The sequence below is a fragment of the Neophocaena asiaeorientalis genome, unplaced genomic scaffold, assembly GCF_003031525.2.
Source record: "Neophocaena asiaeorientalis asiaeorientalis breed wild unplaced genomic scaffold, Neophocaena_asiaeorientalis_V1.1 scaffold246, whole genome shotgun sequence".
Classification (NCBI taxonomy): Eukaryota; Metazoa; Chordata; class Mammalia; order Artiodactyla; family Phocoenidae; genus Neophocaena; species Neophocaena asiaeorientalis.
Genome location: NW_020174551.1, coordinates 246,540 through 261,588, shown reverse-complemented (window position 1 = coordinate 261,588; position 15,049 = coordinate 246,540). Strand labels below are relative to the sequence as shown.

General features: G+C 35.9%; 1 protein-coding gene across 5 annotated transcripts in view; it reads left to right on the top strand.

Annotated features, from left to right (window-relative positions):
• The window catches only part of BOLL (boule RNA binding protein), a 64,328-nt gene extending 50,272 nt beyond the window's left edge, over positions 1 to 14,056 (top strand). For 3 of the 5 annotated variants that reach the window (XM_024757352.1, XM_024757353.1, XM_024757351.1), the window contains one exon: positions 4,241 to 5,081. In XM_024757352.1, coding sequence (XP_024613120.1) covers positions 4,241 to 4,264 — 24 coding nt within the window. In that variant the 3' untranslated portion in view covers positions 4,265 to 5,081. Of the gene's footprint in view, positions 1 to 4,240; positions 5,082 to 13,897 lie in introns of those variants that run through there. The other 2 variants (XM_024757350.1, XM_024757354.1) reach the window with 2 other exon arrangements.
• The last annotated feature ends 993 nt before the right edge of the window (positions 14,057 to 15,049 follow it).

Here is a 15,049-nt window from a genome sequence, read left to right as displayed (position 1 = left end):
TTTTTTGCGGTACACGGGCCTCTCACTGTTGTGGCCTCTCCCGTTGCGGAGCACAGGCTCCGGACGCGCAGGCTCAGCGGCCATGGCTCACGGGCCCAGCCGCTCCGCGGCATGTGGGTTCTTCTCGGACCGGGCACGAACCCGTGTCCCCTGCACCGGCAGGCGGACTCTCAACCACTGCGCCACCAGGGAAGCCCCCTGAATTTTTTTGGATAACATCTTTCCCCACTTTGACACAGGATAATAAGCAATAGGATTTTGTATTCCACACTTCACTAAAAATATTTTAAATTTATCTGTTTTGGAAAGGCATGAAGGAGGAATATAGGGGTATCTTTTTCACTCATGAAATTACTATTCTTTCAGTACTGAGATCTAGTCAAAGCACTTATCTAAGATTTATTGCCAAGATTTGATGATTATTAGCCAAACCACAAGGGTCTTGTCCTAGTGCTTGTCCTCTTAGATTCTCTTTAATACAATACTGTCAACTAACCTGTGCTCAAATTTTATTCATTCTTATATGTGACTCTCCTTGCACTCTGTTTGATCTTTCAGTATCTCTTTCAAAAAATATGTTTTTTCCTTTTTTACCAGCTAATCATGGCATGATTCTCTTTGTCCTCTACATTGTCTTCTCAGGGAGTTTTCCAGTTTTCTTCTGAATTTTAGTAGTGTTTAATAGTGATTCTGACCCTAGTGTTTTGATTCTGTCCCTATTTTAACTCTAAAACAACAACACCTGGATGGATGGTCACTACCTCCTCAAACTGAAGATCATGAATACACAATTTCATACATTTTATTTTCAGAATCCTCACCTCTTTTATTTTAGTTTGCCCATCTCCCTTATCCCCTGAAATCAAAACAATACCAGTGACTTTTTCTGACTTCTTTAAGCCACATGGTCTATTTGTACTGTTTTGTGTCCTTTTTCAGATCACTAACTTGCTAAAAATAATATATTCATTTCTCTTTCCACTGCCAAATCCCTTTTCTAAGCTCTATTATGGACTAACCAGATTACTGTATATTTATTTCTTCAAGACTTCTCTATCTTCAGTTCCTATCCTTTAGTCATGCATAAAATCTGAATTTAGTTTTTTAATCTGTACTTTCTTTTCCTCTTATTATTCTCATCAACTCTTATCCACATACTTCCTTGCCAAATTCCTTGCCATTGCATATTCTTCCTTCAATATTCCCATAATTATCGACCTAAATTATTCATATACAACTGTTTATATTTTTTTTCTTTGAGCTGTAATGAAGTTAGCTCCTGTTCTCTCTAGGCTTATTGAGCTTCAGTCAAGCAATTCCACATACAGAGAACAGTTTAACTTCGCTTCCCTTATTTTTTTCTGAGAGAACCAGGGCATATTGCAAGTAAAAGTTGATTAGGCATGAATAGCTATATATTACCACAGTATCTTTCATTCATTTACCAAATATTTGTCAAGCATCTACCATTTGCTAGCCAGTACTCAAGACACTGAGAATACAGCAGTGAATTATATTAAGTGGTATTAGACAGTATTAAACAGGCCAGAGAAATCCTGGCCCGTCTATAGAGTTTAGCAAACCAGACAAGTTTGAACCCCTAGAGTCATGCTGTTCCCAAAACATGGTAACCACTAGCCACATGAGGCTAATTCCAATTTTAAATTAATTAAAATTAAATGAAATTTAAAATTCAGTTCCTCAATTGCAACTAGCCACATTTATTTTGTTTTCAATTGAGGTATAGTTAATTTACAGTATTGTTTTAGTTTCAGGTATACAGCATACTGATTCAATACTTTTGCAGATAATATTGCATTATAGGTTATTACAAGATAATGGGTATAACTCCCTGTGCTGTATAATAAATCCTTGTTGCTTATCTATTTTATATATAGTAGTTTGTTAATTCCATACCCCCAATTTGTCCCTTCCCCCTTCCCTCACCCCTTTGGTAACCACAAATTTGATTTCTATGTCTGTGAGTCTGTTTCTGTTTTTTATATACATTCATTTGTATTTTTTTTTTTAGATTCCACGTATAAGAGCTATTATATTGTATTTGTCTTTGTCGGACTCACTTCACTAAGCATAATATTCACTAGGTCCATCCATGTTGCTGCAACTGGCAATAGTTCATTCTTTTTTATGGCTGAGTAATACTCCATTGTGTGTGTGTATAATGTGATATATATATATATATATATCACATCCTCTTAATCCAATTGTCTATTGATGGGCATTTAGATTATTGTTTGGCTATTGTAAATAGTGCTGCTATGAACATTGGGGTGCATGTATCTTTTCAAATTAGTGTTTTCTTTTTTTTTTTCTGGAGATATGCCCAGGAGGGGAATTGCTGGATCATATAGTACTGCTATTTTTAGTTTTTTTAAGGAACCTCCATACTGTTTTCCATAGTGGTTGCACCAATTACATTCCCACCAACAGTGAAAGAGGGTTCCCCTTTCTCCACATCCTCGCCAACATTTGTTATTTGTAGACTTGATAAAGGCCATTCTGACAGGTGTGAGGCAATACCTCACTGTGTTTTGTTTTTTCTAATGAGAAAGTATTTGATTTTTTAAATTTTATTTATTTATTTTTTGGCTGCGTTGGGTTGTTGCTGCGCGCGGGCTTTCTCTAGTTGTGGCGAGCAGGGGCTACTCTTCCTTGCAGTGCGCAGGTTTCTCATTGCAGCGGTTTCTATTGTTGCAGAGCATGGGCTCTAGGTACACAGGCTTCAGTAGTTGCAGCATGTGGACTCAGCAGTTGTGGCTCGTGGGCAGTAGAGCGCAGGCTCAGTAGTTGTGGCACACAGGCTTAGTTGCTACGTGGCATGTGGGATCTTCTTGGACCAGGGCTCAAAGCCGTGTCCCCTGCATTGGCAGGCAGATTCTTAACCACTGCACCACCAGGGAAGTCCCTCATTGTGGTTTTGATTTGCGTTTCTCTAATAATTAATAATGCTGAGCATCTTTTCATGTACCTATAAGCCATCTATATGACTTCTTTGGAAAAATGTCTGTTCGAGTCTTCTGCCCATTTTTTGATTAGATTTTCTTTTTTATATTGAGTTGGATGAGCTATTTGTATATTTTGGATATTAACCCCTTATCTGTCACATTGTTTACAAATATTTTATCCTGTAGGTTGCCCTTTCATTTTGTTTATGGTTTCCTTTGCTGTGCAGAAGCCTTTCAGTTTAATTAAGTCCCATTTATTTATTTTTGCTTTTACTTCTTTTGCCTTGGAAGACTGATCCAAGAAAATATTGCTACAATTTATGTCAAAGAGTGTTTCACCTATGTTCTCTTACAGGAGTTTTATGGTTTCATGTCTTACATTTAGATCTTTAAACCATTTTGAGTTTACTTTTGTATATGATATGAGAGAATATTGTAATCTCACTGTTTTACATGTGGCTGTCCAGTTTTCCCAGCACCACTTGTTGACGCCACATTTCAAGTGCTAAATAGCCCCATGTGGCTACTGACTACCATATTTGACAATGTAGATATAGAACGTTTCCATCAACATAGAAATTTCTGTCCGATAGTACTTCTCTAAAGTAATTGGAATATGGAAAATTTTGAGCCTATACAAAATGTAAAAATATGTCATAGGACAACTTGGTTCCCTAAATTAGGAATGGACCTATGCTCAAAGTGCCAAAAAGGTGGTAGGGACTAGGTTGTTTCTTTGGCCCAAACTAGCATTAGCACAAAAAAATTCTCAGGATAATACAGATATATGGAATTACTCTGTATTCTATGACATAGGTACCTAAGTGCCTGTTCTACCAATGCCAGCTTGAAGAGTACTTTTGGGGTTTTAGACAACTTTCTAAATAGCCTTCTGCCTATCTCCACTCCTGTTTTTAGAAACATGTTTTTAAAACTCACCTCATAATGTTTTCAAAATAGAAGGAATGTTGTAACTCACTTGTTTCTCTGTTGACCTATTTCTCATTTTTATATATGGAACATTTATACTGTAACACTAGACTAAAGATTGTGTAAAATAGATTGTAAGCTCTCAGAGAGAGAGCAAGCCTTTCCTGAGTGCTGGACCCCTCCTAATCTCTACCCTCTCACTTCTTAACACTCTAATACTATTAGTACCACATGTTCTGCAAGTATTTAGTAAATGTTCGTGGATGTCCTACACTCATCTATTCTATTCTTTTTTTTCCCATTCAGGTTTTCTGATCTATATTTTCTTTCTCTTTACTTAACAGACAGTGTGGAGCATTCATTATTAAGACAACTGGGCAGCTCTAGTCTAGCTCAACTGATTTCTTGTCCTATGATCCTTGTGTGGCCAAGACCCAGCTTCAACGAACCGGCTAGAAGCTGCCCGTTGTGAAACTTAGGGTTAGTTAATACCTCGCCATACTTATTTATTCCACTATAAGCTGTCTAAATTTGATGAAATTTGCTTTTTCGGCTGTTCTACAAAATTATTTAGGTGGATGTGGCATGTTGGTTTTTTAATGTGTTGATCTAACTGTAATGACATTTTCTACAACATGTTTTATCCATTCCATAAATAATAACCACATTGGGAATAGTGAGGTATCTTTCATTTTCTCTGCTTTGTGTTATTTCTTTTCCTCTCAATCTTTTAGAAGTTATGTTTCATATTCTTTGATATCTATTTTAATATTTAGGATAAGAGTCATTTCTAATTCTAATAGAATTTTTAGTACTTTCATGCCTTTTATCACATATTTAATCTTAATGAATCAGTTCTACTACTTTGTAATTCTGTCATTTTTCGTCTGTTTTTTTATTTATTTGTTACTGCTACTCCTTATTTAATTTTGCTTTTACCATGGTTTTCAGAATTTGAATAGTACTTATACTCCTTTTTAAATAACATTTCCGAACATTGGAAATACCATCAGCATGATCAGTATTCTTGCCTTTTCATGTGATTAATTTGACCATAGTAAATTTTTTCTCTAATATTTGAGATAATGCTCCAGCCTTCCTATAACATAAGCCATTTGGTACCAAATTTTATATAATATGGATCACCTAGTAGAGGTGTTTTGATAAAAGAAGGCTCACCTCTGACATGATCTCATAACATTGACTAATATTTTACTATATTTTGGTGTTCTTTTAATGTTTTAATCTTTTGACCTTTCCTTATGTTTTACCAGTATATTCAGTTATATATGTTATCAGTTCTTAAAAAGACAATTAATTATTTCCATAAAAAGCAAAATTATTTCTTACACCAAAGAAAAACTTTAAATTCTGATTCTAAAGCCAATTCTTATTATAAAATTGGAAAATAGGTGGGGAGGAGAAGCCGTTGTTCAAAAGTTACAGAACAAATCATAAGTGTTTTTATCACTAAAATTTATTTGTAGTATGAAAAGAGCCTTCTTCAATCCATTTGCAGTTCTTTCACTGACCTCCTAATTTTAGGCGAGAAGGGGAAAAGCCATAAATATTGGCATTACCCTAATAAATCTCTTTCCTTTCTTTTTCCATCCCCAAATATATTCCATGCTCAGCAACAGAAATAATAAGACTTGGACCCCAAAGTTTTTCCTCGTCAGTCAAACAGGGAGTTTCTTTTGAAACCGTAGTGAATGTGCTTGCCAGTCAAATGGTTTCATGAGAACAGCAGGACCATATGAAATATATACTAGCATATGAGGATTCCATGTACATTAATTACTCTCAGTTTTTAGAAATGTAAAATGACTAAAGTCCCACAATGAAATTTCAAGTTTTTTGTTCTGTAAGTAAAAATTATTAACTACCAGTGTTAGAGATCTTCTTTTAATAGTACTATCCTTGAGAACAAAAAAAATTAATGTTTTGATTTTCAAAATGTTAAACATGATGCTAAACAAATCCTGGACTGTTAATAAAAATTAATGATGTATTATTGGATAAGGAATTTTGATAATTATGCATACCCAGGTGTGTTTTTCTACAGAGCTATATAGATTATATGTATGCACACATCTAATATATATACATAATATGCATACATATTTTATATATATACGTGCATATATAATTCATACATATAGACTTTCTTAGAATTTAGCTTTATTTTGAGAAGCTAATCAAAACTGTAGAATTTATTGAAACCTAAATATATGGAGGATATCATCATCAACCTTCTTCATGGCCTAGCTTGATAGCCCAAACATGTTTTTCTAAAAACAGATTAGGAGGATGAAAATTCTCCTGACATATACTACATAAAGCTTATTTTATTTTTTTTCTTTCTGTAGGTTTTTTGTTTTTTTGTCTTTTGGGGGTTTTTTTTGCCAGCGCCGTGTGGCTTGTGGGATCTTACTTCCCCTACCAGGGATCGAACCTGGGCCACAACAGTGAAAGCTCTGAGTCCTAATTCCCTGGCAGAATTCCCTGTAGTATATCTCCTATAGGTAAATTTGAAATGAAGTTTTTACTTACTTAGTACCCATTTTGAAAAGCCAATCTTAAGACAGCTGCAGTTCACTCTGTTTTAGAATGAAATGGGTAATACATTATTAGTCCCTGTACCAGAATCAGAAGGTAATAAATTTGCAACCTATTTTCCTAAAACCTCTAATACAATCAGAGATAGAAAGATGGTAGCATGTCAAAAGATAAAGCATCTTGGAAAATTAAGACTTTAACTTCCTCTCAGCTGAGTTATCAGGATAGCTTAGAAAAAGATGTATGATTTAGTTTATAACATTGCTTTATAAATTTCTGCCAATAATGGCAGTACATTATTTTCAAACACGTTTATACATGATAACTCCCATATGTTAGGAGTGTGTTTCCTGGATTTATGCTATATTTAACTATAAAATAATGAATTGGGGTCACACAAAAATTCTTTGTATTTTTTCCAGAAGTAGTGCTTCAATAGTATTAAAATATAGAATCAAAGGACTAGAAAAAGTTTTAGGAGGGCATCCAATTCAACGTTGATATCATGCTTCAACATGCCCTATTGTTATAATAGTAAATTGCTGGACCCTGAACCTATACTTCGACTAAAATGTACTCTGAAATCCCTATAGACTTCAGGGGGAAAGAGCCAAATTATACACAAAGGATGGATATAATATTCATCTTTGGAACTGTTTCTTTCAACCCTATTCCGTGTTTTCATTCCTGTATATAAATTCCTAAAACTATGCTATCAGCTTCTGTACTTGCATGTTGAGTACTACTCTCTGATTAACAGCTACAGTTATTGCTGTTGTTGGACCTGCTATGTGTGTTTCTGTCTCTCTGCTTTTATGTATTGCATAAATTTGCTAATATTTTCTGCATCCTCCTGGTTCCTCTCAGAAATCAAGTACCATTCAAGATCATTTATTTTATTTAACATTGTCATTATTTCTCCTTTCCATGTGACATAATCCTTCTTCAGTTTTCTATATACAAGATTCATGGTTATCTTGATGTTACCTGCTTTCTGACCTGTCAGGATCCACAGATATAAAATAGAAGGTATAGATTTCAAACTAGTGAAATAACACATTAAGGATTTCCCATTTTATCATTCTTTTTAGGCATGGTGCTTAAAATAGTATCAACTAATATAATGACAAGCCTAAATCTATCAAAGTAAAGATACACAGTAACAGTATGAATAGTCATTAAGACATTTTACTTAGGCTAGTGAGTGATACCATATTGACATCTGACTTATTTTTAAAACATGTAATTTAAAAATTTTCCATTTACTGATTTGTCAGTTTTCCTCATTTGGTATGTATTTATTAGTTAAAAGAAGCCAATACTTGATTATTTACTCGTATTTTGGTGCATAATTTTCTTAGTGAAACTAGTATGTTAACCTCAGTTTTGCACTTCTGTCAAGGTGTGTACCCATGAGTAATGGTCATTCAGTTTTTCTCTAAAGGTGATATAAGTCATAAATATCGTTGTGCACTTTCTCCCCTTTGGAAAGAAGGGGTGTAAGAAGCCACCTCTCTATACACAGGGACTAAAGTCCTTCTCTTCCTCCCCTGCTAAGAGTCTTTTCCTCAATTCAGCCCTCTTATTTGTTGGTTTTTGTTCCTCATCAGAGAAAACTGGGGGGACCCTATATCCTCACACTCCTTTGGGATGTATGTACCTACAAGATTCCAGTATGCTCTTAGGCTTAAAGAGAGAATTTCTAAAAAGAGGTTATTTTATTAGACTCTAACTTTTTTCTTCATTTCCTTCTTTGTGGAATAGAGAGGGTAAAATACATCTCTGAGAGTTTTTCTTTCCTGGGGAAAATAACACTTTTCAGGAAATGGTAGTTCTTTTGTGTTATTTTGTTATTTAAAGTGACTCAAGTACAAAGACTTCAAAGTAAATGTCTCAAAGTTCTTAGCATTTATTTTCCTCCCATTACTTACCATCAACAGGTTTTGTTGCATTCTCTCTAGGCCTTTGTCTTTAATAGGTTTCAGTGTTTTGCAGTTTTCCCTTTGGAAAATTACAAGTGAAAAATCAAACTACAATTAACCCTTAAACAACACGGGGATTAGGGACACCGACACACACACACACCCTGAGTATAACGCATAATTATGGCCCTCCATATCCACCATTCTGTATCCGTGGTTCCTCCCTTGTTCCTTATCTGTAAATTCAACCTATGGTGGATTAGTACTGTAGTTATTTATTGAAAAAAATCCACCTACCAATGGAGCCTCACAGTTCAAACCTGTGTGTCGTTCAAAAGTCAACTATATATTCTTCCTGTCCCTTGAATTCCCTAAGCCTACCAGTTGTACTCTTTTAATCTGGAAACAATTCACTGTCTATTCACCTGAATATCTCTTTTCCAACCTGTTTGCCAAGTACCATATCCTTGATGTTTGAATCAATTAAAAAAAAAAAAACCTGAGTGTGCTGGCCATGAGAAAGACCTCCCCCTCCATCTGGCTTTCCCCCTTCTGGCTCTTAGCATTCTGAGGACCTCTATTTTCTATTTTGGATAGAATTTCTCCAAATTTTTAGGGACCCTGAGTCTTTTCTTATCCACCCAATTCAATTAATTTTCTTTTTTTTCTTTCAGACAAACTTTTTTTTTTTTAATGCATGCTCTCCTGTCTTTTTATGGCTGCATTGGGTCTTCATTGCTACATGTAGGCTTTCTCTAGTTGCCGCAAACGGGGGCTAACTCTTCGTTGCGGTGTGCAGGCTTCTCATTGTGGTGGCTCCTCTTGTTGCGGAGCACAGGCTCTAGGCACGTGGGCTTCAGTAGTTGTGGCTCACAGGCTCTAGAGCACAGGCTCAGTAGTTGTGGTGCACAGGCTTAGTTGCTCCGCAGCATGTGGGATCTTCCCGGACCAGGGCTTGAACCCATGTCTCCTGCATTGGCAGGTGGATTATTAACCACTGTGCCACCAGGGAAGCCCCCAATTAATTTTCATTGACTGAAAATGATAGAGCTTAAGTATATTTTCTATGTAGCCATTATATGTACACTGTCACCTCTGCTTTCATTTTCAAATATGGCTCTAAAATGAAAGAAAAGAAAGAAATCAAGCATACTTAATTTTGGAAGAGTTTTGCCAAATTCCAACCATATTACTGATGATATTTAAATTCACAAGATAGTCCCAGAAAAGATGTCAATATTGGGCTAAGTACGTAATCTAATAATACTAACCTGAATTCTAGATTTGCGGAATAAAAGAAAGGGAGAAAAAAGGATCTTTCTCCTCCTTGACTTCCCTAAGAATAAAGAGAATGTTAGTTAATGCAAACACTCAATCCAATTTAGTAGAATTTCCAACAGTATAATGTAACATGAAGAAATTCAGGCAATATGGGAACGATGTTTTGGCTTAAGGAATCCAGCTTACAAGTAGCTAATTCATACTTAAGAGAATGTCATTCTTGGTTTCTCACAGCTTCCTTCCTTCTTCCATTTCTGAACCCCTTGGTACTCTTTTTTTCTTTTTTTTTGGCTGCATTGGGTCTTCATGTCTGTGCTCAGGCTTTCTCTAGTTGCAGCGAGGAGGGGCTACTCTTCATTGTGGTACACGAGCTTCTCATTGCAGTGGCTTCTCCTGTTTCGAAGCATGGGCTCTAGACACACAAGCTTCAGTAGTTGTGGCACACGGGCTCAGTAGTTGTGACTCACAAGCTCTAGAGCACAGGTTCAGTAGTTGTGGCACACAGGCATAGTTGTTTCGCGGCATATGGGATCTTCCCGGACCAGCGCTCGAACCCGTGTCCCCTGCATTGACAGGCAGATTCTTAACCACTGCACCATGAGGGAAGTTCCCACTGGTACTCCTTTTTTTTTTTTTTTAAGCTGCATTGGGTCTTCATTGCTGCACGCGGGCTTTCTCTAGTTGCAGCAAGCAGGGGCTACTCTTCATTCTGGTGCACAGGCTTCTCATTGCGGTGGCTTCCCTTGTTCCGGAGCACGATCTCTAGGCACACAGGCTTCAGTAGTTGTGGCACATGGACTTAGTTGCTCTGCGGCATGTGGGATCTTCCTGGACCAGGGCTCGAACCCGTGTCCCCTGCATTGGCAGGCGGATTCTTAACCACTGTGCCTCCAGGGAAGCACCCCCCATTGGTACTCTTAAAGCTCCATATTGTTCACAATGCTTCCTAATAATAACAGAGTGAGCACTTTGGAAGTATGGAAAAAAAAGAGAGAACCAGTATAGCTTCTGCTTGAACATGGAATGTTTTATCCTTTTCCTTCTTTTGCTTTATGTATTATAAACATTATAAAAGGAAACTTTGAAAGATGATGATCAACCACAGTTACGTTTGTGTCTAATTCCTAAAGATCAGATGAAATTAGAAATGATGATAGTTGACCAGAGGGCAGACAGCAGAAGCAAGAAGAACTACAATCCTGCAGCCTGTGGAACAAAAACCACAATCACAGAAAGACAGACAAGATGAAAAGGCAGAGGGCTATGTACCAGATGGAGGAACAAGATAAAACACCAGAAAAACAACTAAATGAAATGGAGATAGGCAATCTTCCAGAAAAAGAATTCAGAATGATAGTGAAGATGATCCAGGACCTTGGAAAAAGAATAGAGGCAAAGGGCTTCCCTGGTGGCGCAGTGGTTGAGAGTCCACCTGCCAATGCAGGGGACACAGATTCGTGCCCCAGTCTGGGAGGATCCCACATGCCGTGGAGCGGCTGGGCCTGTGAGCCATGGCCGCTGAGCCTACGCATCCGGAGCCTGTTGCTCCGCAACGGGAGAGGCCACAACAGTGAGAGGCCCGCGTACCGCAAAAAAAAAAAAAAAAAATATGATCATCTCAATACATGCAGAAAAAGCTTTTGACAAAATTCAACACCGATTTATGATAAAAAAAACTCTCCAGAAACTGGGCAAAGAGGGAAGCTACTTCAACATAATAAAGGCCATATATGACAAACCCACAGGAAACATCATTCTCAATGGTGAAAAACTGAAAGCATTTCCTCTAAGATCAGGAACAAGACAAGGATGTCCACTCCCACCACTATTATTCAACATAGTTTTGGAAGTCCTAACCACAGCAATCAGAGAAGAAAAAGAAATAAAAGGAATACAAATTGGAAAAGAAGAAGTAAAACTGTCACTGTTTGCAGATGACATGATATTATACATAGAGAATCCTAAAAGTGCCACCAGAAAACTACTAGAGCTAATCAATGAATTTGATAAAGTTGCGGGATACAAAATTAATGCACAGAAATACACTAATGATGAAAAATCTGAACTTAGAACAGTATGGAGGTTCCTTAAAAAACTAAAATTAGAATTACCATATGACCCAGCAATCCCACTACTGGGCATATACCCAGAGAAAACCATAATTCAAAAAGGCACATGCACCCCAATATTCATTGCAGCACTATTTACAATAACCAGGTCATGGAAGCAACCTAAATGCCCATTGACAGACAAATGGATAAAGAAGATGTGGCCCATACATACAATGGAATATTACTCAGTCGTAAAAAGGAACAAAATTGGGTCATTTGTAGAGACGTGGATGCATCTAGAGACTGTCACACAGAGTGAAGTTAAGTCAGAAACAGAAAAATAAATATCATGGCTTCCCTGGTGGTGCAGTGGTTGAGAGTCCGCCTAAAAAAATCTAATTTTTTAGATTGTTGGTCAAAATTTTTCTTTAAAAGTGTTGTGCAATTCAGCACTCTGGGAAATATAAGGAACACAAGGTGAGAAAAGCCTTCCAGAAAAACTTAAATCCCTCTGAGAGCGAAAGATACCCACCTATAGGCAGTGCCATCTACTCTATATTTTGGGAACATGGCACATTTCCACATGTTTTTGAGAACATAAAGTCCACCAACAAAAACAAATGAACCATTGGTTGCTTTTCTTCTTCCTTTCTATTCTTCTTGCTAGTAACTGTAATATAGGCATTTATCAGTCTTTGTACAGACCCTCCATGTAGTGTTTGCTATTTGGGGTAAGGGTTATTCTAGTTTAGTTATCTTTTTTTACATCCTAATGACAAGTACCAAACTCATGCTACTTTTTATACTGATAAAATGTGTGATTCCAGGATAAATGGATCACTATCATAATTGCCTACTGAAGTCTCCTTAGCTCAAAAATTCTAACAGTGCCCACAGTTAAATATAGCTTAATATCACTGAAATGAATTTTCTCACAACACTTACTTTGGTAACTATCTTTTAATTTATTTTACAATACTTTATAAATGTTTCTTTTCTGGTTAGGAGACTATTTTGTACCTTCACAAAGTATCCTTAAGTGATACAGTAAACTTTGTGTAACTGCACAGTTTAAAACAGTTTAAACCCTAGAAGCATCTAGGTCTGATATGCCATTAAAATATTACCCATTGTTTTTATGACTTACTCCTGATAGTTAACTATTCTAGCGTTGGTAAATTATTTCTACTAAATTGTTAGTAGACACGTTCAGTCTTAAGTCAAAAGAATGGCACATATGGCCAAATCCTGGAAAGTACAATAGGTAATCAACCATGCCTCTTTAGAGAAATGGGGCTTATCTTAGAAGCTTTAGTTCATTTCCCGTAACTAAATATAAATTGCTAGTTTTTAGAAGAACTACTAGAACACTTGTACCATTTCTGTTGTCACATTCAAGCTGGGCAATTGATTTAGCCTACGTGCTACTTCCAGTGTTTTATTCAGCTTTATGAGATAAACTTGGCTCCTTGATACATTCTTCTTGAATCACAATATTTAAACTCAAATCATCTAAAGCAGGCAGAGCAAATGATGAGTTTTTTTTTAGACAAAAGGATTTGTCTAAACACTGATGCTGTGAAGTAGGCATTTAGTCATTAGAGATGCCTTAGCTAACATTTTCCTATTCTCAAGTGCATTGAGAAAAGCAGTATCTCCAGCAATCCTTATGTTCAGCAGTGAATGAAATAAAAATCATTTGTTGGGACTTATTCTATTCATGGAAGTTTTACTTAACAGCAGGATGTCACTCTATTAACACAAAAGTTTATTAATAATTACCTGATTTTCTCTAGTCAGTCACTTTCTCAACCATAGGATCTGCCTTCTAATTTTGTATATCACTTAAGTACCTAAATCTTTTTTTTTTTTTTAACAAATCTTTACCAAAATTCAGGGCTGGCACAAAGAAGGAAGTATAACCTAATAGTTTAGAAATACCATTTGATGTGGCTATTCTCAGATCCTTTGTAGTGAGTCCTTTTTATAGCCCTAAGATGCCTCCCTGTCTAGCAGTAGGTTATAAGGTAACCTACTCTTCCTGGTGGGAATTTCCTAAAGTACACCTTCTCTCCTCAGAATGCAGGACCAGTTAATATTATTTTTTAAATCTTCCCCTTAGGTAATAATAAAATAAGAGCCATTTAAAGTGCATTAAAACCATTATTTTCTTTAAATCTCTTAATAGGAACCAAGGTTACATTCTGTGAGAAGAAGCTTTTCTCAACCTTCATCTGTAGGTTTGAAACCTCGATATTCTCGAAGCCCACACTTTCATCCTAGAAAAGATTTCAGAGCAGAGGATTCAATTCTTACTCCACCTTCCTCTACTGATTCTGTTAAGTAGAGTCTTGGATAACTATTTTATCCAATAATAGAAAACAACTAGCCCCATGTGTGGTCTGGTAACAAGTATGAGGTTTTGGATGTACTTAAGGTTAAATGTTTTTGCTTTTTTAAGGGAAGTAAAGAAATCTTAGTAGCCAGAACACTGGAGTTACAGAATAAAATCATGGTTTCCTTTATTAATTCACACACACTTAAGTAACACAGACTTATAATCTGTAACAAATAGAACAAAGGTTATATCTATAAAACAATATCTTGATAAAGTTTGAAAAATTTGGTCATCATCTGGCTATCTTATCAACATGATAATGTCATATGCAACCACTTAAAAACATCTTTGGTGTTTGGATTTTACAGTTTTATTCCAGATGTTTTATAGTTTTTAGACACAGCATGGCATATACAGAATATACATAGCAACAAACCATTTGTTGTAATAAGGTAAATTCAAAAAAACACTATCTCGATAATTAGGGAGATAATATGTATAGAAGATTCTAGCTTCCGCAGTATTTTGTTTTCAGTGTATCTAGGTTTGTGTATATTTTACTTATATTGTTTTTGATAAAACATTTCAAATTCTAGGTTTACATTAGAAATTTTGCCAGATATTAATATATATATAATTTGTATATATAATATCTGGAAATCTGTCATATTATGACCATTTATTTTATATTAATTACTATGGCCAAAGTTGATACAATTCTTAAATGTACTTAAAGATATCTCCATATTTATTTCTGGCCCTCTTGTTATTCATACTAGAAGTATAAGGGTTCTTATAGCATCTTAGCAAGTATAAGCATTCACTGCATATATTATGTCCGATTCAATACATATTTCTTCCTTTAACACAGTGACACTGTCAATATTCCTTTTTATCTTTCATTCAGGTCTTAGTTTGTGAGGTCTTTAGACTTTAAAAACATTAACTGTGACTAAATAAAACTTAACCACAACATTATTTTTCATCTTTTAAATACAAAGC